We start from the raw sequence: 27779 nt of genomic DNA on the forward strand, positions 1-27779 counted from the left end.
CCAAGTAACAACCTAAAAGAATGTTACTAACAGTGCATACATAGTAGAAGATAACAAAGAACTTTATTTACTGCATTTCCTACTAACATAAATCTGTATTCCGTTATTGATTGCATGTCATCAGAACAGCCAGCAAAGTTTACATCTAAATACTCTACTAACTGCAAGAATTGAACATGTCTATAAATTAGCATATAATCTCTTGTCTTCTTTAAGTACCTTAAAACCTTCTTGACAGTAACCTAGTGATTATGTCCTGGATTTGACCGATATCTGCCTAGAAGTCCCGTCATAAAAACAACATTTAGTCTAGTGTAAATTCGAGCATACATTATACTTTTAAGTGCACTGACACAAGGTACACCATTTAATTAGATTTTCTCAATATCTAAATAAGGACAATGTGATAGATTTAGTCCATCACCCTTAACAACAGGAGCAATTCCTGGCTTGCAATAATGTATATTGAATATTTCCAATATACAACCAGCAAATATCCTCCGAGAAAATCTAATATAATATGGTAAGAACAATCCTTATAGACCTCAGTATTGTCTCGAGGTCACAACTTGTAAGCAAAATATCATGTACATAAAGTATGAGAAAAAATAAATTTCTTCCCACTAACCTTACAGTATATTGAATTACTTTGTTCCCAATTGAACAAAATAACAACACTATGAAACTTTAATAATATTGTCTGGAAACTTGCTTAAGACCATGAATTAGAACTTTTCATTCTACACACAAGTTTACTTGAATCTGCTGCAAAATCATCCAGTTGCACAATATAGATTTTGTATCTATTTGGCGTAACTTTATATCAAAATAAATTATTAATGCAACGTTCACTCTGAAAGAACATTTAAATAAAATCAATACCCCTTTTGTATATGAAAAAATTACTTTCATAATATCAGCCCACAAAAGACCAGATAAATTAGTCTTACTAATCATACTCATCACCATGTTCAATATGGCACATTTATGCCTTTCGCCCAAATCTTTTTGTCAGAATTTTCAGGTATAGTAATTAAATTACCACCCTAGAATCTACCAAGTATTTGACAAATGACCCTTTAAGCTATTTCGCATTGTCATACTTGCCAAAATACTCATAGCCACTGTTAAACCCGACAACCTTTTAATCATATACGAGATGTATATGTCATTAAAACTTAAACACAATATTTGCAGATGTGTCATAATTTCAATATCAGACAAGACATAATTTCAAGCAACTAGGGCTTCCATCATCTTATAGCAGTGCAGTCCGCAGGCAAACCTCTTTTCAAGTGTTCCAGAATGGAACTCTTCATGGACAGTAAACAAATTCAATTGCTCTTTTCTCAAGTAACAAATCATATGTCCACAACTTAAAATTTGAAGCAGTAAAAAACCTCAATGATGACGGAATTACCATTTACAGAAAATGTGACTGAAAAACAAGCAGTATATAATTAGCATCATGTGAGTATTGTGTAACTTGACATACAAGTACACATCCAGAGAGTTACATGTAAAATCACATAATCACCTTTGGGCATAATACATGACATGCAATTGTACACTCCCCACATGATAAGGGTTATAAGAATATGTTCCAATTCTTCGTGAATTCATCACCTTTGGGCATATGAATAACTAGAATCAGTCACTCCTTCACCACACTATCATGTATCCCTCCATGAACTAATACACAATCACCTCATTTGGGAGTATGATTACGCATTAGACCAAGAGACATCCCAATCATCATACGAGACCAAAATTTCTCAAACCCACTCAAGCGTGCCACTTTGGCGGTCACTACTCAATTGAATCATTGAAATTCTCTCATACCAGGGATATAAGCTTTACTCCTCACATACATCATATATATATATATATATATATATATATATATGTGTGTGTGTGTGATTTTAACTTTAGTAATAGGGCATCATATCACCAAAATCACATATCATGCTAATTACATTGCTTTATTCATTAATAAAAAATTAATCATATATATATATATATATATATATATTGATCACAGTAACACAAGAAACTTCTCATAACAGAGAATAAAACATCTCTTATGCACCCAATTACATATTACTAGAACAACATAAAAATAATGCCGATCTAAAATATCTCTCACAAATTAATATCAATAGTAATACAGGGTACACCAAATCAACAAGCTTGATAACTAATCAATTATTGCTCATGAGTTTCATACGGCAAAACATGACTCCAAGGCCAACATTTGATTTATTAGCCAATTTTAAGCAACAAATTATTATTGTAATCAACCAGTGGCCTATTAATTGAGTCAAACCAGAAAACCAAATATCTAAAATTTAACAGTAGATACTATTGCTCTACATAAATGTTGTCATACTCTTTAACCATAAAAAATATTCAATTTGATAGACATTAACAAGTGACCAGATGAGTTCATGTACAATATGCAGTAACTTAATTGACATGCATTACCCACATTCAGCAAATGTGTTAATCAATACATCAGTTTGGTTACAAGTCCTTAAGTCATCTATCATTCAAAGATTACCAGTGTGTAAAGGAGTATACTCGAGTAACAAAAGTTTCATAATCTTTATTGTTTCTCATCAGCTCAATACATAACTCAAATACAATCTCATATGAATTGTATCGCATTAAGCCAGCTTCAGTTCACAATAAAGTTTGATTTTTATTGATGAATCACACATTTTTATTATGTGATAACATACTAGTAACTCATCACCTGTATTTCCAAAATCACAGAAAATACAAGAAAAATATGCAAAAATACACTAAAAATACACGTATTTAGGATTCCATATGCAATTTCACATCAATAAAACCATCAAACATATAAAATAAATATACCACAAGATAGGAAATCACCATACGAGTCCAACACCGCCAACCACGCGCCAAAATAAGCCCCCACGCGCCTGCACGCGCCGCCTGCGCAACGCGTGGGTCTCACGGGTGGCGCGCGTTCGACGCCCAGGCGGCGCGTGGCCGCACGTGGGGGCGCGTGAGGCATCCCCCGGCGACGCGCCGCCGACCCTCTTGCTCGTCTCGTCTCCCCCAATCCAAATTTTTTATTTAATTTAATTTTTATTGAACAAAAAGTCTTGAAAATCACAAATTATGGCAAGATCAGTACCAATTATGGCTAATCCATACAAATTAGGGTAGATTCGTACAAATTATGGTAAATCTGTACAAATTAGGGCAAAACCAATTGCGTTCAAGTTCTAGGGTTATGGCTGCTCTGATATCACATGTTAGACGCAACCAGAACAAGAACATGCATAATTGAGTAGAAAGATTAACGCACCTGTTTTGGAATCCATCGAATATAAAGCGGAAGCATAAAAAGGATTACCCACATATATCAAGGGGATCCACGCATCAAGTCCTTTTCCTCTATTGCCCTCCGTATCACTGGCTCAATGAGGCGGCCCCCTCACGTGTAACGTTAGGTAAACGCCCCTTAGGTGAGGATACATGTGAGAATTAGGGTTAGAGGAGAGACTTGAGCACTATTTATAGAGTTTCCAGCCAGTCCCTCTCATTACGGGCCAGGCTCAACTCGGCCCACACTAGCCAGCCCATATTAGACTAATTAAGAAACCTTCCATCTCACCTTAGACCAACCATGTTTTACGGTAATCGTAAAAACAATAAATTACAATATCAATTAATTTAGTCCACATTAGAAAAACTCTTACACATCAAGCAAAAATCCATGTGATTTATAAACTTTTTTTAAATAATTAGCTTCAACAAGAAGTGTTTATTCCTTCTTTTTAATGTCTTGAGGAAATTTTTAGAGTATGGCATGGGACATAGGGTTTCCACATCTAGGGATGCATATAGTTATGGCATTCTATTATTGGAGATGTTCACTAGGAAGAGACTAACTAAAGAGGCCTTCGGGCACTATCTTAACCTCCACAATTTTGTCCGAATGGCTCTTCCAAATCGAGCAATGGACATCATAGACTCAAGGCTTTGGAGTGAAGCTGGTGATCAACAACAAGAGATCGAGATTAGAGATTGCATTATTTCCATATTCAAGCTTGGAGTTGCATGTTCAATGGAATCACCGCCGGATCGAATGGACATGACCGAGGCGATCCAGAAATTATACTCAATCAAGGCAAGTTATGAAACTAAAGAGAGGATGACAAGTATGTAGCTAAGTCACTTTTCTCATTTCATCTTGGAACTCTTTCACTAGTAGAGAAAATCATCATGCAAAGGCAATGCTAGCAAATTGACATGAATTTCTCCCTAACTAGTTTTTTTTTTTTTTTTTTTTTTGGTCGGAAATGATAGTTTCTTTCATTCATAACATACTAGACTTACAAGAGGACGATAGATAATATTCCGAACATAAAATTTCCAAAAGAAATGGTGGAGGATAGGACTTCCAATTTTGAGGTAGAGATTTTGTTCTGTGCGCCTTCGCAAGCCAATCTGTGGCTTTATTGCCTTCCCGTGGGCAGTGAACCATTGTCATCAAATTTGAGAGGGATAATATGCCTTTGCATTGCTCAATAATGGACTTCACATTCCAAGGAGATTTGGCCCGGCCCATAATACTTTGCGCTGCAATTAAACAATTGGTCTCACACTCCACTTTTCCTTTTTGTACTTGTCCTATTGCTTCTTCACCCACGTGCATCTCCTTTCTAAACTATAGAAACTCCAGTCCGTGCAAGATTGCTAGGGTTTCGACTTAAACAGGGGAGGAAGCTCGGACATCTCGCGCGAAGCCATCAATTACTTGGCCAGCTTGATCCCACAAGATTCTGGCGACTGATCCAACATGTTCTCCTTGTACCCAAGATCCATCGACGTCTAGTTTCAGCGTCCCTCTCTCCAGCAGTCTCCATCTTCGCAGTAAGTTCATATCTCTGATTTTCTTAGCCTCATTTTTGTTTTGCCATATGCTAAAGTTTTGGAGATGTGCTTGTGCTTGATCAACTATAGTGTTCAGATCCGGTGGTTTGGCTCTGAAAATGGTGTGGTTTCAGGCTTTCCATACAAACTAGAGCACTGCCGCTACCAACTCCTTCTTGGGTGAGTCCCTGTTGCCTTCGAAACTTTCCATCAGCCATTTATCAAATCAGGATATGTCATTGGGTGTGCAGTTGAGATTGATCCGTGGGTCTGTCCATATGTTCTTTGTCCATTTGCAGAGAAGGAATGAGTGCTTCGTGATCTCCTAATTGATATTGCAGAGCGAGCAAATTGGGTAAGGTAACACCATTCGTTTGTGTAGGTCCTTTTTAGTTGGTATTGTATTTTGACAAATACTCCAAATGAAGATATGCATCTTCGGGGGGATAGATAAATTCCAGAGTTTTGTCCATAATGTTCTAGGGGGCTGGAAAGAGGTCGATGCTCTGTGTAGTTCTATTTCTGTAGTGTTTGCGCATACTTTGTTGTATCCGCTCTTTACCAAGTACATTCCGGTCCTGTTGCCTTTCCATAAAAGCGAATCTTTCTTCTGGTTTGTGTTTATAGGGGTAGATAGAATTTCATTTATCCCTAACTAATTTGCCTACCCATACCTGTTATGTGTATTTTTAATGATGAAACCAATATCTATATTTAAAAATCATTGACAATGGATATATGGAGTTGCAGTTATTGTTATCTACCTTTTTTTGCTTGGAGGGGAAAAGACATAAATTTAGGCGTATTACCTAAAAAAGGGGCCTATGACCCTTAATTAGGCATGAGTTCTCCTAAGCTTATATCTCGTGCGATATTGAGGTGTTCAATTAGTTTCAATTGATGCTATAAGAATTTGCTAATGATGAGTCACCACTAATCTATTAGGATCAGCTAGAAAGCAAGTGAGGCATGAGAATATACTTTACTTTTTACACAACTAGAGAATCCAGGAGCAAGAACTTGGTTGTACTAATTAATCAACCAGTGGCCTTGTGTGATACTTAATCTTTTGCAACTAGAAAAAGATGTTTATGAGGCAGTTTGGATTTATTTTAAATATTTTCACTAATATATGAGATGGTTATGCGGGTGCACAATAATTAAAATAAAAATAAGCAACTAAGTATAAAATAATTGCAAAGAAAAGTAGAAGACATAAGAAAATATGCCAACCCTAATTAGGCTATAGTGAAACCAACTTCAACATATCGGAAGTGCGCACCAATTGGCAATTGAAATAGGAATGTGCAAATAATGACCTAACATTCGTCTCTAAAAGATTCAAATCTTGTGGTAAAATCTAAGAGGCCGTTCAATTTTGAGCACAATTTTTATCAAGAACTTTCTCACATTCTAAGAAGAAACTACTCAAAAACCGACCGATTTTTCGTCCTTTTCGAAAGATTTCTGATCTTTCCAAAATTTTCTGAATTTTCTAAAAATTTTATTTTTTAAATAATATATTATATATTATAATATACTAATCTGACCCCGCTATGACAAACCGGGCTCGTCGGCCCATTTCACTGTTAGACTGGACGCAGCGATTGAGCCTAGTCTGGCGAAACCCAAAACAAAATAAAATATAAAAACTAAGCCCAACTCACAATGAAATAAACCTAAGTTGAAGCCTCATTAGACCCACTGAGCCCATATCAACGCTCAAGCCCAGCCATTTGATCCGAATTTTTGTTTCTTTTTTTTTTAATTTTAATTTTTTATTCTTTTCTTTCTTCCCTTCTTCGCCCCGTCGTCTTCTTCGCAACGTCCCCTTCTCGGGCGACGCCCTTCACCCGAAGCTCTGAATTTCTTAGACAAGCCTCCGGCCAAAGCTCAAGCCGCTGCCAAGCCACCACCCCTCATTGGTCGTCCACACCCACCGCCATTCATAGGCCAACCTCCTGCCCGCTGGGCAAGGACCACACTGCTAGGTCGGCACCAACACAATAAGAAAAACGACAGGGCCGAAGTGAACAAAGCCGCGGGCGGCCCCCGAACAGTGTCAAGCTCGAAGTCACAGCAAAACAATAAGATTAACAACACCCGGGAACGTTGATTCAGCCCCAAACCAAGAACACGAAAGCGGATTAACTTAAGCAATTCATTGAGCAGTTAGGGCGCACCGTTTGAAACGACAAAAAACCGAACCCGCTCAGCTAAAATCGCGCCAGGACTCATGAAATCAACAAGCAAGAGAACAACGACAAGAAAAATGGACAACGTGGGCCGGAGCTCGCGTGAGTCGGACAGCCGCGAGCTCCGGCCCAGCATGTCCAAAAACAGGGCAAAAACAGGGTCAGGCTTACTAGAATTTTGGCGCGGGAAAGTAGGCACAACGGTGGGTCGTCGGCCACGATTCAGGCGCGTTGGCCGGAGGTCTCTCCCTCCAACTCTCCTCCCTTGCCTGAACTCCCACTCGCTGCTCTCTTTTCTCGGATCTCTCTCTTCTCTCCCCCCACCCCAACCACCCCCTCCCCCCAAAAAAAAAAAAAAAAATTCCCCTCTCCTTCTCTGCCTTTTAAGCTCTCTAGCCGGCGTGCATGGCATCCTACCATGCCAGCTGTCCCTGTCGGTCTTCCCCCAACTACCAACTCCGGTATGACGCTTGCCCTTGTCTCATTTGCCTCTGTTGCGTCCACCGTCCTTTCCTCTGCTCTCTGTTCTCTTTAGAGGCGTGAAGGAAAAGGGAAAAGGAAGGAGACGGGGCCGGGCCAGGAAACAAGGAGCGGGCCGGCCCAGGTGGAGAGAAGTGAAAAAGGAAGGGAAAAAGAAAAAGGGGCCGGGCAGGCTAACTTTGGCCCAGCTTCCGCTATCCCATTTTTTTCTTTTTGAACCAATAATTTTAATTTTAATTTTTTATATAAATTTTAGTACTGGTAATGCAAATATCTAAATACCTATATGCTATGCAATTTAATAAATGTTTTTTTTCTAGGGGTTAAAAATTAATTCATAATCTTTCAATGCAATTAATAAATAATTAAATAGATTATCAAAATTTAGATGTCAATAATAATCTATTTATTTTCACCAAGTAACCATGTAAAAATATGATGAATTTGCTTATTTGTAAGGTTCTCTTCATTTTTGTTGACACTACATACCATAGGATTGATGTGTTGTTTAATCACCATGGCTGGGCCATTGCCCTTGCCTACCCACCTGATCGGCCCCCACCAAAAAAAAAAAAAAAAATCTTGATCTTCTCTATGCTTATGCGATTATGCACTCCAATAAAACCTCATCGTGAGGTCACCAGCTCAAGGTCGACTATTAATGTTGCACTTAATTGTAAGCCCATGGTCAAATCCATAGAGCACGAAGAGGGAGGCAACCTCATCGCAAGATCATGAACTCAAGCCCAACTCTCGATGTCATGGTTGAGCAAGAGCTTACTATCAATTGGAAGCCATGCTTAATTGAATTTGGGTGGCATTGCCAACGAAATTCTGATGTGGTCATGGTGTCGACACCAGCAGTCACTAGAGATACAGAGTTAACATACACATAAATGGGACAAGATCAAAAAGGAAACATGGATGCATAATTTGTTGCACTCCTTGGTATACTGATCACATTGTCTAGTAATATTTGTCAAGTCTTCTCACCCAACCAATGCTCTCTCTTTCTTCACCATTAGCCATCGTCTCCGGCCATTGTGGCCACTTGTCATCATCGATGCCTTCTTCACGTCTTGATTATTTTGAAGATAATTTTCATTAGAAAAAATCATCTTCTAATTCAGAATGTTTCTTTCGAATTTAAATTACAAAATTTCAGTTACTCCATTGCCAGAGCCAGTTTACACAAGGGCTGGCCATGGCCTCGACATCCCACCCGCGCCGCTTTGTTAACCCGAGCTCTTTAAGCCATAGACGGAGACTGCGAAGTCATCATGCTCGGCTTTCCAGCCGAATAATCGTCGCATTTGGTCATCGTTCTATAGCTTCTTGAGATACATTAATGTCAAAGATCCTACACCTCTGAATCTTCATTTGCGAGATGGTTGTCTCCAAACATTGTGTTCCGATGATCTTTCCACTCCGATGCCAATCGACGTAGTGGAAGAACTCGCAATTTGCTACACGAGCAAGTAACTCGCAAACGCACAGGTGAAGCATACACGTGTGACACATATAGAGAGAAATTTATCAATTTTTTTTTTTTTTGGTATTAAGCTAAATTACAAGAGAAACATAATATATACTCGTATTAGAAAACCTAATGAATTTCTAAGTATAAGACATAATATAGATAAACTAATAAGAAAATCTATACTACTGAATATTAAATATCTAAATTAATAACTACTAAAAGTTGAAACAAATCACCCAATATCCCAACATAATTTCTAAAATAAAAAGATAAGAAAATATATGTCTCATCTCGTTATTATTGTCATTGTCCCATCACAAACTGTTTTCCACGGTTTAAGAAGGGCAAGACAAAATAACTGAGATTATTGGGCTGGCAAGTCAATTGAAAGACTTGTGCAAACCTTTCCGAGTTCTACCTTATCACCCCAAGCATGAGAGGCTATTATATCTGCCTACCCGGCAATAGTTATTTTCGAAAATATGATGGGGCATCTATCTTCACCTCCTAAGGGCCCCCAAGTTTCTAGATGAAATCCTTTTCTTGGGAATACTTTCGAGATTTTCCATTACAGAGTTTAGACGAAACAGTTTAAGGACATATCTAAGGAAAAGACTATTGACCTAGAAAAAAAGGGAGAAAAACGTGACAAATCAAACCGCGGAAATTCCTCCGGGGTTGGCGCTCTTCCCATCGTGGCTTTCCACCATATCTCCAACCTCATGGAAAACGTTCACTTTTCTATATTCCCAGGAGACCCAATTTTCTTGTTTAGACCGTTTCTTCTCTTAATGATATTTATATTTCTAAAACCTTTTGAACTCCTGAATTTGATTGGCTTGAGCCACGAATTTATACTATCTGTTTACTAAAACAGTTATGTCATTGGGATTTGATAACATAGTTGATGTAAAATGTTGCTTTTGATCTCTAACAATCTTGCAAATAGACTAACTAAAGGGCTCCTGCCTCCAATATTTCATCTTTTGTGTTCCGTTGGATACATTAAGCAATTGAACTAATTCAATTTACGAACCGAACTAAACTAGCTTTACTCGATCGGTTCTGCATTTAATCACTCAGGAATCAGGTAGTTTTTGTTTCCAAACAATCCTTAGTTTTAAAACACCAAGAATCAGGAACTGAACATAATAAGATCCATATATATATATCTAAATCTATCTATCCGGAGCGAATCTAAATTCTAGCATAAGACCGTTATGCTTTTTCTTTCCTTTTTTTTTTTCATATAGAGAGGAACCCGTCTTTAATAAGTAAATTCGGAATCCATGAAATACTAACTTCAACAATCGGATAAGACATGGGCCAAAACACTAGATGCATGATCCAAAGATGGAATTATTTATGCTAGTAACTTACAATGTTGGACTAACATCTGGTTTTGTTGGTAGACAAAAACAAAGAACTAATGTCTTGTTCTTGATCAACACACTCATATCTATTTTATAGTAGCTAAGCCAAGATGACGAATTGCATCAATCTTTTGTGCAATGAATTGTAATATTATTCCTGAAATTGCGGGTCTTCGTCGGTTGTGCGCCCATAAAGCAAGTGGTGGAATATATGTTGTGCGAATATTGGAGGGCAGAACCGACAAAGACCCACATTTTCAGGAATAGAGTTATTTTGTACATAGCAAACACTCGGAATAGAAAAACTTTTCTTTTTTTTTTTTAGTCACCGTGCGAGCATCAGCTCCTTAGTCAGCTTATTACTTATATGTAAACTCGCACGATAATCAAGGCCGCTTTGGTAAACGCCAATTACCAGCCGAAATTTACGACATCATGACCTTTAATGGGTGGTTGTTGCGCTAGTTCACTTTGGCCGGCTAAATACGATCAAGCCTCTAAGTCATACAAAAAATATGTATACCTATCCTTTTCTTTTTTGATCTAACCCTTACACATTTATCTATATCTATATAAATAAAAACAAAATACCATTTTTCTCAATTTTAGATTTCCTAGATTGTCATTAATTTCTTTCTCTCATACCCTTATCTTTCATAAATAACCATCCATTTTTTGTATCTCTTCACGATATTAGATTTCTTAGTTACCCTTGTTTCCGTTATTGTATATTTACCCATTTCATATATAACTACTCAATCTCTTTCCATGCATAATTATCTCATTATTTGCTCATGCGTGACACATGCCTAACATAACAATAGTGATGATAACATGGATGAATGACTATATCCATTCGAGCAAAGTGATTGCATTTATTGTAATATGAAGATATTTTCAAAAGGACAATATACATTCTCATGACAAAATAGATGATAGTATTTCAACGGTAGTGATACATTCTTATGCACAAAACACCTGCATCCTCAGTCAATGCCTAAACCATAGGCGAGATGATCAAGTAGATCGAGCTTTTCAACCATCATAAAGTAAACTACAAGTCTATATTAGCTATGTCACCAATATTTATATTCTCTTTTCAAGTTTATATAAAGTGTAGGTCTAATCATGGATTTGGCGACCTGCATGCGCATCAACAAAACCTATTGTATGGGTTTGGGGAAGGCCCCTAGAAGTTCAAACCAAGCTCACTCAACAATTAGGTCTAATTGTAAGGATTTTTCTAATGTGCGCTAATATTAATTAATATTGTAATTTATCATTTATAGAATTGGTCTAATAACGAAAGATATAAGATTTCTTAATTAGTTTAACATGGGACTAGTTAATATAATCTGAGTAAGGCCCGACTTATGATGAGATGGTCTGTGGCTTAAAATTCTATAAATAGTGTTTAAGTTTCTCTTCTAACCTTAAAGCATTAATATCCTCACGTAAGGAGCATTTACAAAACATTAAGGGTGATAGATAGTCTCATTGACCTATTAATATAGAAGGCAATAGAGGAGAAGAATGGTGAATTTGAAATTAGGTGCACAAATCTCTTTACTTGATTATATGTGTTTTTTATTTTACTTATGGAGATCTTGGGATGCTGTTTTCGCATATTATACTAAATAAATGTAATACTTAGATTTAAACCCCCCTCTCTATATATTATTATATAGAGTTCATGTGAATGAGTGGTTTGTAGTATTGCCATCTCTAAGAAGGGATGGGACCATAATTGACATGGGGATTGGGAGTAGACCTCCTTTATCCCCTCCATCCTAGGACGAGGAGTTAGCTCAACTAGATAGTAATTTTAGGACTGTTACAATCGCATAAAGTGGATTTAATGCATATTTTTAGTACACTTAGCATTTCTCTAGCCTCAATAATTATGCACCACAATTTCAATTACCGACTATTGCTTTGTCAAAGCATATAATATCTTCGGAAGTTAACAAAATTTCTAATAATAACCTAAAATAATCATCACCTCACATATTCAATATTTTCCAAACTCGCTCACATGCAGACATAAGTTAGAAAAGTCAAGAATGCATCAGCTTGACTAGTTCAGCCTGATGTTTCGGCTTTTATTGCGTGACTCAAGCGACAACATACGTAAAAAAATTTGTGTGGAAAGAGAGAAAATAATCACATGAAGGCAATACTCGTTCATCAATCAATTTGGCCGGCAACTCTAGTCATCGCAGCCTATTTTTTAACATTCGACTTTTCCATGCACAGATTATCCACATGATCACCCTATAAATACCCCTTTAGCTTTTGCTTTTCTCTTCATCAATCAACAGAGATCCTTCCTTCGCCAAATTTCTTTTGGTCTCTCACAATATGAGTTCCCGTATGACAATCCCTCTGCATCTTATTTTTCTCGTCGCGTTAACCCTAGCATTGACCCTAGCATTGATCCCTCTGTCCATCGCCCAAGACTCGCCCCAAGACTATGTCGCGGCCCACAATGCGGCTCGCTCTCAGGTTGGTGTGGGCCCGATGGCGTGGGACGAAACCGTCGCTGGCTATGCCAGGGATTACGCCAACAAGCATGCCAGCGACTGCACGCAACTCGTTCATTCAGGCGGACCCTATGGGGAGAACCTTGCGTGGGCTTCCCCCGATCTTACTGGCACCGGAGCGGTGAACATGTGGGTCGGAGAAAAGCCTGACTACGACTACAATTCCAATTCATGTGCACCGGGAAAGGTCTGTGGACATTACACTCAGGTGGTGTGGCGCAACTCTGTTCGGCTTGGATGCGCAAAGGTCCAATGCGCGACGGGCGGTACTTTGGCCACGTGTAACTATGATCCTCCTGGGAATGTTGGTGGCCAGAAGCCTTATTGAATTACAAAAAGTTGTATGTCGGATGATGAGCTATTATGTCAAAATAATGCCTCATTATGATGAGGCCAGTGCTTTTGATGCACCAAAATTAAGTAACATCATATGAATGATGCATGTAAATCTCTTTACTGAGGAAAAAGTTAACCTCTCAGTATTTATTTTTTTCTTTTTATATTTTGCAATTTCTTTTTTTCAAGTGAGAGAAATTTCGATCATTTGTCTAACCTCCTCAGCTCCATGCTCTCAAGCACATCACTATCCCTTTGAAGCCTCATCACACTGTGAAAGAGAAGCTAAGCATGATCTCTATTACGCATTTTACTCTTGAGTTAATTATTTTTGGTGTTTCTATTGATTGTATGTAGTACATAGCAATGGCCGTCTTGGCCACATAACGATACGTTGCCGTCAATAAGCTGATCATTCATGGCAAAAAACATTAAGATATGGACCAATATTATTTAATAATATGGACTTGGTGGTATATTCGTCGATAAATTTTATGTATTGATGAATTGAACTCCTTCAGTTGACCAAGTAAGTAAATGATCTCTAATTAATCAACTTGGTGTCGATAAGTACCAGTCAAAATTGCCTAACTTTGTATTCTATTTCAATCCATATAGCAGCCTAGTACTCTAGAAAGGTCATAGACTTGTCACAGTTGGAAAATTCTTCCTTGAGGAATTTATGTGCTTGGATATAATCATCTAAATGAATCTTCATGTCATCTCAAATTACGATGTTTTAAAAATTAAGACACAAGAACACACCAAAATTTGCGGTCAAAGAAATCTGGTTTACAAGTTTTACGTTTGTGGAGTCAATCATTGGAATCAATACGAAGTTGTATATGACTAAGTGGATGAAATGATTAACCTATAATTTGGGAAAGTATTGCGAAAGCTCTAGAAATCTTGCTTGTTGGGACAGTGTAATACAAGCCTGATACTTTCATCTGGAGAATAGAAAAGCAAAAAAAGAGTTCAAGTCCAAGCCTGATAATAATTCCCGATGGATGATGACAAATTTTATTCATTTCATTGGCAAATAATGGTTCTAACGTTCATCAGTAGAATTGCGCATGTTAAAAAAGCAATAATCACTCACTTCGTCCTTCCTATATTAACATTATATTCAATCCGTTTTAATGTTATTGCTTAAAGTTCCCGCTAATGCCACCCTAAATTGGCTTAATACACATCCTAAACATTAGGTGCCGAAAGTACTGTTGCGAGTCGTGCAACCCCCTTCTCTGTAATTTAACGAGCTCAGACTCGCCTCTCGGCCGCACGATCCCACCCTCAGACACTGCCTATGTCATCCTCACCCGTCGCTTGCCTATTACAAGATCATGCCAGCTGTCCATGTCAGTTGAGTGTTCATCCCACAATATCAACTCTCCCAAATTCAGACACAACTCCCACTTCTCCCTCTCCCACGAAACTATTAATATGGCTGACATACCGACAGCAGAAGTCTGAAATTGCACGGTTGCACAGGGCCTGCCCTCAGATCACTACTCATCATTGAACGGTTGGATGTGTCGGGTATCTATATTAAGTGCAGGACCTCGTGCCAAGCTGAATCTAAGATGATGAATCCCACTTATCAATAAATAGTTTTTCACGTGCCTCTACAGTGAAAATGATGGAATTTTTTTTCCAAAAAAAAAATGGCAATCTCAATTGGATTAATAATCTAAAAAACTATAACTAATATATATGACAAATTTACTCCGAATTAGTTTTTTCAATTAAAAACCCTAAACTATTATATCTTTAACAAATTTATCCCAAACTGGTATATTTATAATAAATTTGTTCTCTGTTAGTTTTTGTTAAACTTTATTCTCAAATTACCAAGTTAGATAACACGTAACACTTGACTGGTATACCGGTTTGGAATTTTACTTTATATTCATCACAATTATAAAATTTACCAGTTTGGGATTTTTGGTGGTCAAATAAATTAATTTAAGATAAATTTATTATAAGTGTACCAGTTTAGGATTTTTTTCGTGATCATTTGGGGTAAATTTATTACATGTGTACTAGTTTAAGGTTTTCATGGTCAAAAAATTAGTTTTTGATAAATTTGTCACACATATACCACTTTGGGATTTTTTAGGGCATTAACCCTTGAATATTTATATACTAGATTGATCAAATACTTACTCTTTATAATAGCTAGCTCTTCCATTCTCTCCATTATCACTATCTCTCTACCTCTGCCCCCACACTCCAATCGTGTCCCACTGCTGCCGTGCTAATTCCAAAATTGCTATCGCTTCTAACGCAGCGGAAACAATGATCACATGAATAGCAATTAATAACATGAGAAAACTCGTAAATGTATATCCAAAGCGTACACTCCCAAAATGTATGTGTGTGAACTTTCTCAATTTCTTGTACTTCCAATTCAAAATACTGTAGCTAAAAACCCTAATGAAATTCTAAGTTTCAAATAAGAAATAGATAAATTAATAAGAATATCCATCCTACTAAACCTCAAATGTCTAAATGGATAATTACTCGAAATTGAAATAAATCATGTGATATCCTAGCGGAATTTCTAAATCGAAAACATACGTCCAGCGTCATTCTACTGTCCTAGGAGAAAAACTTGACTCCAACATGTTGGACGAGGTGCATCAATCGCCCACAATTGTTAAATAGCTTGACTCGAATTTTAAAACGACAAATGTATGATTTTTCATATCAACGTCGTCACTATTTCTTTTGAACCGCCCTTCTGAGAATTGAAAGTTTCCCCTGGATCATCGACATACGGTGGGACAAAATCATTCTTCAGCCGAAATTCCACAACTTCAAATCTCTTTTAAGAAAAGCTTAACCCTAGGTAATTTTCTTCATAATGTCCAGCAATCATCCGGTCACCCGAATTAATAGATTTTAACGGTAAATCAACTCAACAAGAATTCTTTTGGAACTTTCTCTCCATTATTTTTAAGATAATTTTCATTAGAAAAAATCATTTTCTAATTCAGAATCTTTTACCTTTCAAATTGAAATTACAAAACTTTAGTCACTCTGCATTGCCGGAGCAGGTTTATCGAATGGTTGGCCATGGGCTCGACATACCAGCGCTGCTTCATTAACGCAAGCCGGTTTTCTCTTTAACCCACGAGCAGGGACCGAGAAGTCATCATGTTTGGCTTTCCAACTGAATAATCGCCGCATTTGGTCACCGTTCTATGCTTGTTGAGATACACTAATCATATTGTCGTAAAGCCTACACCTCCGAATCTTCGTTTGCATGATGGCTGTCTCCAAAGCCTTAATACTAAACACCTGTATGTTTTTATGCCTACCATGGTCGTCCGCTAGCCAAGAGTTTAGACAAAGCTCAAGCGATTATACCATTATTCATATGATGCTCTAGCTTTTAGATGCGCTAACTTTTCTATGCAAAACATTTAATATGGACCTAAAAGTTCAATGCGAAATATCTGAATGTTTTAAATGTACACATCCATCTTTCTCATGTATTATTCGACCAGCTGTTGCATCATCAGCATCATTGATGTACGTAATTAAGCCCAATCTCTTAGGATGGTTGAATCAAGCATGGCCTTCTTGTTAAACACATGTGGCCTAATGTTTCAGCTGTGTTAGGTTTGTACTACTTTGTATCCTCTAGGCCTCACATAATGGGAGCTTGGGTGAAAATCTAGAGTTTTAGATGCCCAGTGATCAAATCTGAAAATAGCCCAAAAAAAATATCCCTCCACACCGTTATAATGCATTATAGAATTATAATTACAAGGGGGAAAAAACCAATACTTTGCATCATCTACCGTCATAGTTATCTTAGATTTCAGGTGTAAAGTTCACGGTTTTTAAAGATTCATGAGTCAGAAAAATAAACGTACATAACTTAGAGGAGAATTTATGCAATCTTTTCAAACTGAGGGGATAGAGGGCATGTATATGTCCCCAAACTATCAATTTGTATATGTTATCTTTTGAGTTCTAAAAGCAGACAAATTTTTGAGGACATAACTAAGTGGAAGTTTAGGATCGACAATTGAAAGTTCATAAAAAAGAATTGCTATTTAGTATTTTTAATGGAGACTTTGTTGTATTTTGAAGAAAATTTGCTAGTAATTATTAACAACGTTATGAGACAAATAATTCTTTTAAAAAAGTGATATTATACCTACTTCATTGGTCTTCCTAATCGTTCATCATATTTTTCCCAATAGGACGAGAAACCATCATGTTGAAATAATGCCCCGTTATGATGAGGCAAGAGATTTAGATGCACCAAAATTAAATAACGTCATGTGAATGGTGAAGGCAATTCCCTTCACCAAAGAAAAGTTGATCTCTATCAAAAATTATTTCTTCTTCTTTTTTCTCGCGATTTCTGATTTTTAAGTGAAGGAATTTTGATCCTTGGTCTAACATCCTCAGCTCCAAGCTCCCAAGCATATCATCATCCCTATCAAGCCCCACATCACATCGTGAAAGGGAAGCTAAGTATGATCTCTATGGCGCATTTCTCTCTTGAGTTCATCCTATTACATCTTTCAATCGATTCTGGTACATAACAATGGCCATGACGACCATATAACGATACATTTTATTCATTACGCTGATAAGAGTTAAGAAAGAGAATTGGGATAAGACCCACGAAGGAAGTCTCACCATAGAATTTAGGTTGAGTTCCTTAAAAAATGGAGTCCATTAAATCAGATAAAAATATATAAGAATACGGGACAGGTAGAGTTTAATTTTCTGGACTGGGCGGTAATTCGTCGATATTTTTTATATATTGATGAATTGACCAAGTAAGTATGTCAGCTCTAGTTAATGAACAAAGTGTTAGTAAGCTTTTGCCCAAATAACAAATTAGGTGTCAATGGTCAAATTGCCTAATTTTGTATTCCATTTCAATCCATCTTATCTATTGCAGCCTAGTATATTACATAGAAAGGTCATAGACTCATCATAGCTGGAAAATCCTTACCCGCTATAATTTACCTCAAATAAATTTTCATTTTATCTCAAATCACGTTGTTTTATTATTAAGACTGTAGGGAATATCGGATTCCCAAAAAACGGATTCGACACTAAATCAACCCCCTAAAACAAGTGCGGAAGACGAGCCCAGGAAAAACACATGTATCACCAATCCTAAGGTACATCACAAAATCGAACGTACCTTGTTAGCCACAGATTAAACACCGACGCTGATATGAGGAAGAAAAACTGATCTAGTTCGATCCGATGACATCAATTTGCCTTGAAGGGAAGAGAGTGTCGTCTCTTTTGTTACTGTTTTTTTTCTTTTGGAGGAAGAGAGGGAGGAGGAACGTACGTACTGTCAAAAGGTGCGTTCCTCCCTCTCTTTTCCCCTTAAATACGTCATCTCCAAAAGACATGTGTTAGGGAAATCCCTTATGATGTTTTGAAGATGACAAAATAAATCAAAGGCTACTAACATGTTTGATGGTTGAGTAATAGACCATGCAGATGTTAGAACATGTAGAGGATATTATCAAAGTCAGAAGACGGCTAGAAGTTTGAACGTAACATATGCCCAGAGTATATTTTGAAGATTTCCAGACTTCTGTGTCAAAGTTTGAAGACTGTCAGACTCGAGACTCAAAGTTTGAAGACTGTCAGACTCGAGACTCAAAGTCTGTTCTACATCAGAAGTCTGCTCACTCTGACTAATTCCAGATTGAACGTGAATGATGAACCAGAAGACAGACCCATATTTTAAAGTCTACAGACCCAGATTTTAAAGTCTACAGACTCATATTGTAAAGTCTACAGACTCATACTTTACATCCAGATTCGATGAATCGTAACTCAAGCCCAATCATATAACGGCTAGTGATCTGGTTTGGATTCCACATCAAGATTGATTTGATTGACTCAATCTATGTGATTGACAATTGGATGTTGAAGACAAGATCTTTCTATACGAAGAAGCTTTACTTATGGAAACCAAGATTTCGTTTGTATGGGCGATCGGAATCAATTTGGGATTCTACCTTTGTCACTCAACGGCTACCAAATCTTCTAGATACAGAGCTGTCCAATGGGTATATTGGAAGACGATTCTTTGGGATGCTGTCCAACGGGTAGTTTGGAAGTGGAGGAGTATTTAAGAAGATGAAGGACCGATGAGCAAGTAAGAGACGGAGGGTAGAATTTATAATTCCAAAGTCTAAGCGACTTTCGATCATATACTTGTCTCTTGAGAGCTTAAACGTTTGTAATCATGAGAGAAATACCAAGAGAGTGGCTTAGTGAGATAGTGTGATATACTAAGTGTTTGCACTCGAAGTTGTAATCTCTTGTTGATTGCATAGTGGAATCTAGCCAAGAAGGCTGTTATCGTGGGAGAGTGGACATAGGCTTGGATTAAGCCGAACCACTATAAATCTTATGTTCTTATTCTCTTCCCTAACTCCTTTATTTTGTTCATACTAGCACTCTCAATTGGTATCAGAGCCTGTGTACTCACTTTGTTTGAAGTGTTTTACTTCAGAGTTAAAGATCCATGGCTAGTATGTTGGCTCCAGGACTTATGGAAGGGCAAAGCATGTGACATCCTGAAATTCGACCCCGTTTCGATAAAGTGAAATGGGCATGTCGTCAACGTGCTTATGGTCCTTTTTCTCTGAGCTGATCACTCACGAGTTAACTAACCTATTGGGTGAAGCCGTTAAGGGATGTATCCGCGGTAAAATCCCTAAAAGCTACTCAATTGGTTGGATTGGACTAAAATCGCGTTTGATTGATTCTAACCATGAAATTGAAATTGGTTTCGGGAATCGAATATTTGAGCGTGTCACAATTCATTTTTAGGACCGTCTCATCGTCTATCAATTTATTGCCGAGTCCGAAATTTCAAGAAAGAAATTATCGGAGGAAAATCGAAGATCAAAAGAAAATAGAAAGGGAAAGGGAAAGAGAAAAAGAAAAATAAGAATAATGTTATTATTTTAAATTCTTTTTCTCTCTCTCCCTTTTCTCTCTTTTTCTTCCTCTCTCTCTCTTCTCCTCTCTCCTTCGTGCGTAGCCTCCCCACCCACCGAGCACACCCTTGCCAAATTCAATTTTTGCTTTCTCTTCTCTCTCCTCTTTGACTAGTCAAAACTTCTCTCCCTTATCTCTTCTCTCTCTTCTTGCCTCCTCCCTCACGTTACCTTCTTCTTCTTCTTCGTTCTTCTCTGAGCAAACCGAACCAGAAGCTGCAGGAGATCGGAAGCAGAAGCCAGCCACCATCGCCGCCTGTCCCGCCGCCGCACCGCACGCCCGCGCACGCCGCACGTCCGCCGTTCGCCGCCCGTGCGTCGCCTGCGCTTGCCGTCCCTGCCGTGCGACCCAGCTCCCGTTCGGTCTCTGTTCAGCCACCGTGAGCGGCTGAGCAGGCCGCCGAAGCCGCCGTCCGGCCTCACCGGAGCCCCGCCTACTCTCCCGACCTCTTGCCGCCCCCAACCCTCTCTCTTTCTCTCTGTTTTGCAGCTAAACCAGCAGACCCACGAAGTGGGTTTCCAGCACTTCGGGCCCGCTTTTGGACCGTTTCCCGGCCCCGAACCCGAGCCGTGCTTTGGGAACAATCGTTCCTCGCGTCGCCGCCGTCGGATTGATCCGATTTGTGCGCGATTTGGTGAGTAATCTCACTAATCCTGGATTAGTTGGCTAATTATGCTTAAGGTTGGTTTAGATTTAATTAATTACGTTTAGGTTGTTAGATTAGAGTAAATTAGCAATTATTAGTCAATTGTGATGCGATTTAGATAAATTGATTGTGTAATCAGCAAGTAGACGTGGTCTACTAATTATTGGAAGTGCCTCGGGATTTTCCCGACCCTTAGTGGGCTTCATTTAGGCTTTTCGGGCCTAAGTGGAATTTTTTTGTATTTAAATATTAATTTTCGGAATTAAATTAAATAACTATTTTTTTCCGAAAATTCAACTGAGATGGTCTGGAACCGGAATATTGTGCTGATGACTGTGGTGAAGTACGTTTATTTAATCGGGCTTTAATTTGAGCTAAATGGGATTTTTAATATTAATTATTTAATATTCGAAATTATTTATTTATTTATTTATTTTCCGGAAATTCAACTGAGATGGCTTGGAACCGGAAAATTATGCTGATGACCGTGGTGAAGTCCGTTTATGTAATCGGGCTTTATTTTGAGCTAAATTGAATTTTTAATAATAATTATTTAATTTTCGAAATTAATAATTATTTATTTATTTTTCGGAAATTAAGATTTTGATGGCCGATGACCGAAATTTCGTGCTGATTGTCGTGGTGCAGACCGTTTATTTATTTGAGCTCTACGTTGTGTGGAATTGAATTTATTGTGGAATTTTAGGAATTGTCCTAAATTGTTTGTTATTGAATATTTGATTGATGGATGGTTGAGTATGGGTATATAGCGCCAGTACGTTGATGGGCTATATAGTAGGGAGAATGGTGAGAGCTAGCGAGAATGTTATTGGCTGAGACCAATCAGGTACGATGTTATTGGATATACGTGGTTCGGTGATTGGAAGTATCGGCTAAAACGGCGCCTTAAAGAACGCACGTAAATGACTTATAGACAAACGGGGTTCGGTGGTTATGGGAATATCACTGGTGAAAACGGCGCCTTAAAGAACGCATGATGTTGTCTATAGCCGATGTCACCTTGGCGAAAACGGCGCCCTTGAAAGGACACGTGGTTCGGTGATCAAGGTTATCACTCGGTGAAAACGGCGCCTTAAAGAACGCACGGTGTCGGTGATCGGTATGTCATTGGCGAAAACGACGCCCGAGAAACACATGTGATTTGGTGAATGAGTACACCACTGGGAAATCGTGGTATGAGTGGGAATGACCAGAGGTGGTCCGAATGACATGTAATCGACTAGGTCGATTGATCATTGTTTTGATCTGATGTTGTGAATTGATTGATTGAATGGGAATGACCGTGAGTGGTCTTATTGGCTTGTAATCGACTAAGTCGATTTGATCGATGCTTCGATCGGTGATATGATTGCTTGGGTGCCTATTATGAATTGTACTGACTTGTAGGTGGGATCTGATGCCAAGGTACGTCTTCTGCCCTGTGCGTGTATAGACAGCCTATAGTATAGTGGTTTACTAATCGGGCTTAGTGGGGTAGAACTCGCTGAGACGTAGTCTCATCCCAGTTTGGGGAAAAACATTTCAGGACCCCGTTGAGGAGCTGAGGAGGAATTTGAGAAGGAGAACTCGGAGGTGAAACCTGAGTAGAAGGATTTTGGAAGAAGAAGATAATCCCGAGAGGGGCCTTGAGTATGGCCTGGATGGGCTAAGAGTCTATCTTCTTTTGAGAATTCATTTTGATGTGAATAGTTATGAAGTGATTTGTGTTTTGTATAAAAGTTTGGTTATAAATTTCAATATGAAAAATATGGTCATGCTTTTCTATCCCATTGTTTTATTGTATGGGGATTTTAACTACTTCCGCATGTGCTTAATAAATGAAAGGGTCGGCGATACATTGTCCTGGGATATCGCATTATAAAATCGACCAAGAGTGAAGGATGTGCGCGTGCCCGAGGATCGGGGCGTGACATCCAGTTTAAGTGGTATCAGAGCGAAGTTGAAGATTGGAGTGATAAGGAGCGTTGACCATGGGATAGTTAGTAGGAAAGGCCTTTAAATTCATGCTGGTGCATGTCTGTGTTAGCTGGATGCTAGAATTGTTTGTTGTGTGTGGATCGCTCACCTTCTAATCCAGTGTGGGTGTGAAGGACGGGTTGCAGTGTAAGACTGAACCATGAGCGAGCAGGAGTTGAGAACTCCTAGTGAGAGGACAATGTCCTCTGTGACTCGGGATGATGCACTGACAAAGGTCAGTACCCGAGGAGGTTGTGGCAGAGTGTTGGCTCTGGCCAGCTCGAGTGTAAGAGTACCACTACAAGTTGGTACTAGTGTAGCAGCGTCAAATGATCCTAAGTTCGATAGGATCGTTCTGATGCTAGTGTTCATTGGGAACTGGAAGAGCCAGCAGGCTTAAGATTGAGCCGCCGTCAGTGCCGCAATCGCAGTTGTCACCTCACGTGCTGAGATTCAGAGTGGAGATGTGATCCGGGAGCAAGTCATTGCATTCGAGTTGAGGTATAGATCCAGTTCAGGCAGAAATGGAAATCGGTCAGGAAAAAGACCGAGGTCGAGAGAAAAGCATTCTATTCCACTCACGAGGAAGGGTGGGATAGTCAAGTCAGCACCGAGTCCAATAGATCAGGTTGTTTTCGGACGTGATGATGGAGATCGGCATTATGTCCTTCCAAGGACGCGAATTTGTTTGGAGTATAGCTAAAGGGGATATCTGGTCAGGAGTGGTCCTAGCAGAATGATGGGGCAACCAGAAAGAGTGCATGCTTTCGCCTAGTAGAAGATAGAAGATGCACCGGATAGATGTCAGAATTTTAGAAGGAAGTATGGATAAATCCAGTGTCCGAGTATGACGAGGACCTGTTGTGATGATGACCAGCATGGCCATCAAGTGAAGGACTGTCAGTGGAAGTCAAAGGTAGCATAGGCATAGCTACTGCGGCAGAACGCCGCTAGGATGGCGAAAGGAATGAGAGTATAATTGATCTTGCACCGATTAGAGAAAGAATGTGTTGGAGGTGATCTTATCAGAACATCGTAGCAGAGTTTTGTGCTGAGTTGGTAGAACTTAAATTGTTGAAGTAAAAGTGAAAGAGAAGGGAATCACTAGCAATAGTTGTGCTTGACTAGTTGCTGAGGTGTGAGTTTGACGTCACATGAATAGTGTGGGCTTATGGAGCATCTTGTGATAATGAATCTTGGTCATGGAATAATCCAATTTAATCCATTAGCATGTTAAAGTGTCGAGGTTATTGGGAGTCGAAAAGAATTTTGATTTCATTAATCTCGTTGGCTAAAGACAATCCGTTTGTTAGACGGAGGTTGCCAAGATTGATTTGACAATTGTAGTGGATGTGTCAGTTGAGAAATAGAATGAGAAGAAGGTGGCCGTGATAAAAAAAAAAAAAAAATTTCTAAGATGGTTCCAAAGGAATTGCTTGGGTTACCGCCAGAAAGAGATTGAAATTGCAATGGAGATAGCACCAGGATAGAGCCACTCTCGAAGGCTTCTTACCAGCTGTTGTTGTTTGAAGTGGTAGAATTGAAGATGCAGATGTGAAGATTGATGAATGAGGAATTCTTGTATATCGGTGCATCACTTTTGGGAAACATCAGTTTTGTTTGTGAGAAGAAGAAAGATGGTTGTTGCGAGTGTGCATCGACCATAGTCCACTCAATTAAGTGAAGATCAAGGACAAGTGTTCTTTGCCAAAGATCAACGAATGGTGTGACTAGTTATAATGAGTATCGATGTTTTAAAGGTCGACTTGAGATTATGAAGTCGTCAGTTATGAACCAGGAATGAGGTTGTACAAAAGACAGCTGTTCATACTTGATATGGTCTTTATGAGAGTATTGTAAGATTGTTTGGCTTGGTGAACACTCCAGTTGCCGTCATGGATATGATGTACAGAGTGTTCAAGGAATATATGGATCAGTTTGTAGTAGTGTTCATTGATGACATCTTGGTCTATTCGAGAAGTAATGAAGAATATGAGAATCATCTGAGAGTAATGCTTCAGACCCTAAGAACTCATCAGCTGTATGCTAAGTTTAGCAAATGCGAGTTTTGGTTAACTCGTGTTGTGTTCTTAGGTCATGTGATTTCCGGAGAAGGAATCTCCGTCGACCCGAGCAAGATAGAAACCGTGATCAAGTGGCCAAGACTGACATCAGTGACAGAAATCAGAAGTTTCCTGGGGTTAGCAGGTTATTTCAGACAGTTTGTGGAAGGGCTCTCATCGATAGCGTCGCCTCTGACAAAGCTCCTGAAGAAAAAAGAGAAATTTGTATGGTCAGACAAGTGCGAGCGTAGTTTCCAAGAGCTGAAGGAAAAGCTGACTACCGCACCTGTGCTGACAATTCCATCTGGTCCTGGAGGATTCGAGATCTATAATGATGCGTCATTCGGGGATTAGGTTGCGCGCGATGCAACATGGCGAGTTGTTGCATACGCTTCCCGCGATTGAGACCTTATGAATTGAATTACCCGACGCATGACTTAGAACTCGCAGCCATCATATTTGCGTTGAAGATTTGGAGGCACTACTTGTGCGGAGAAAAGTTTAAGATCTTCACGGACCATCAGAGTCTCAAGTATTTGTTCTCTCAGAAGGAGTTGAACATGAGACAACGGTGATGGATGGAATTGCTGAAAGATTACGACTGTGACATTCTATATCACCCGGGAAAGGCGAACAAGGTCACCGATGCATTGAGTCGGAAGTCTTTAGTGGCACGGATCTTGGTTAAGGAGTGGAACCTGATCGAGAGAGCTCGGGATTCGGAATTCAAATTCGAGGTAGGCCACCTCTCGAGTCTTATGGCCACCCTCAGAATTGAACCGGATGTCCAGGTCAGAATCAAGCAACCCCAACCGATCGATCCAGACGTACAGAGAATTCTTCAAGAGGATACTGACAAAAGAAAAGCTGATTTTCAAGTTTCTGATGATAGGGTACTGAGGCTTCGTGGACGTTTGGTTGTACTTGACGATGTAGAGCTTAGAGAAGAAATTTTATCTGAAGCACATCGTAGCAATTATAGCGTTCATCCTAGAAGTATTAAAATGTATCGGAATCTACATCAACATTACTGGTGGTTAGGTATGAAGGCGAGCATTGCCAAGCATGTAGCTAAATGTTTGACTTGTCAGCAAGTAAAAGCTCAGCATTGCAAGCCGAGAGGATTCCTACAATCTCTCGCGATCCCATAGTGGAAATGGGAGCATATCACGATGGACTTCGTAACTGGGCTACCAAGGAGTAGAGGGGAATGATTCAATTTGGGTAGTAGTCGACAGGCTGACAAAGTCGGCTCACTTCATTGCAGTTCGAAAGGACTTGAGTCTGGATAGACACGCAGACCTGTATGTGCGTCAGGTGGTTCGTATGCATGGAGTGCCGGTTACGATAACATCTGATAGAGACCCGAGGTTTACTGCTGCTTTTTGGAAGAGCTTGCAAAGTGCTTTAGGTACAAAGCTTCAGTACAGTACGGCGTATCATCCTCAGATGGATGGCCAGTCTGAAAGGGCAATTCAGACTCTTGAAGACATGCTGAGAGCGTGTGTAATAGACTTCAAAAGAAGTTGGGAAGATCAGCTTCATCTGGTGGAATTCGCCTACAACAACAGTTATCGGCAGAGTATCAAGATGGCTCCATTTGAAGCGTTGTATGGCAGAGCGTGCAGAACTCCAATATGTTGGGATGAAGTCGAAGAAAGGAAGATATCGGGCCCAGAGTTGGTTCAGCGATCAGTTGATACCGTGGCAGTGATCAGAGACAGATTAAAGACAGCGCAAAGCAGGCAGAAAAGTTATGCAGATAATCGTCGAAGGTCTTTGGAATTCCAAGTTGGTGATCACATGTTTCTGAAAGTGTCACCAATGAGGGGAACTTCGTGCTTTGGTAAGAAAGGCAAGTTGAGTCCGAGGTACGTAGGTCCGTTTGAGATTCTTGAAAGAATCGGAAACCTAGGTATCGTCTTGTGTTGCCGCCATGTTTGGCGCAAGTGCATGACGTCTTTCACGTGTCGATGTTAAGGTAGTACGAGCCTGACCCGACCCACGTGCTCAATTTCGAGGAATTGGACGTGGATGACCGTGTGTCATACGTCGAAAGCCCGGCTCAGATTGTCGATCGCAAAGAGCAAGTTCTGCGTACAAAGACCATTCCGTTAGTCAAAGTGGTCTAACAACACCACGGTGCTGAAGGAGCGACTTGGGAGATTGAAGAGTCGATGAGACAATTATACCCCCGCCTTTTTTAGCAAAGTGTATAATGGTTTAAATTTCGAGGACGAAATTTTATAAGGGAAGAGTTGTGACATCCCGAAATTCGACCCCGTTTTGATAAAGTGAAATGGGCATGTCGTCAACGTGCTTATGGTCCTTTTTTCTCGAGCTGATCACTCACGAGTTAACTAACCTATTGGGTGAAGCCGTTAAGGGATGTATCCGCGGTAAAATCCCTAAAAGCTACTCAATTGGTTGGATTGGACTAAAATCGCGTTTGATTGATTCTAACCATGAAATTGAAATTGGTTTCAGGAATCGAATATTCGAGCATGTCACAATTCATTTTTAGGACCGTCTCATCGTCTATCAATTTATTGCCGAGTCCGAAATTTCAAGAAAGAAATTATCGGAGGAAAAATCGAAGATCAAAAGAAAATAGAAAGGGAAAGGGAAAGAGAAAAAGAAAAATAAGAATAATGTTATTATTTTAAATTCTTTTCTCTCTCTCCCTTTTCTCTCTTTTCTTCCTCTCTCTCTCTTCTCCTCTCTCCTTCGTGCGTAGCCTCCCACCCACCGAGCACACCCTTGC

General features: G+C 39.2%; 1 protein-coding gene and 1 pseudogene across 1 annotated transcript; both read left to right on the plus strand.

The window, feature by feature from the left end:
- Positions 1-12765: 12765 nt before the first annotated feature.
- LOC104441549 (pathogenesis-related protein 1) lies at positions 12766-13468 on the plus strand. Its single transcript, XM_010054698.3, has one exon. It carries the CDS (start codon positions 12801-12803, stop codon positions 13308-13310), a length of 510 nt encoding a protein of 169 aa, XP_010053000.1. The 5' UTR covers positions 12766-12800; the 3' UTR covers positions 13311-13468.
- Positions 13469-26755: 13287 nt separating this feature from the next.
- Positions 26756-27222, plus strand: LOC120295718 (annotated as a pseudogene).
- The last annotated feature ends 557 nt before the right edge of the window (positions 27223-27779 follow it).

This window comes from Eucalyptus grandis, chromosome 7 (assembly GCF_016545825.1).
Source record: "Eucalyptus grandis isolate ANBG69807.140 chromosome 7, ASM1654582v1, whole genome shotgun sequence".
In the NCBI taxonomy this organism is placed as follows: Eukaryota; Viridiplantae; Streptophyta; class Magnoliopsida; order Myrtales; family Myrtaceae; genus Eucalyptus; species Eucalyptus grandis.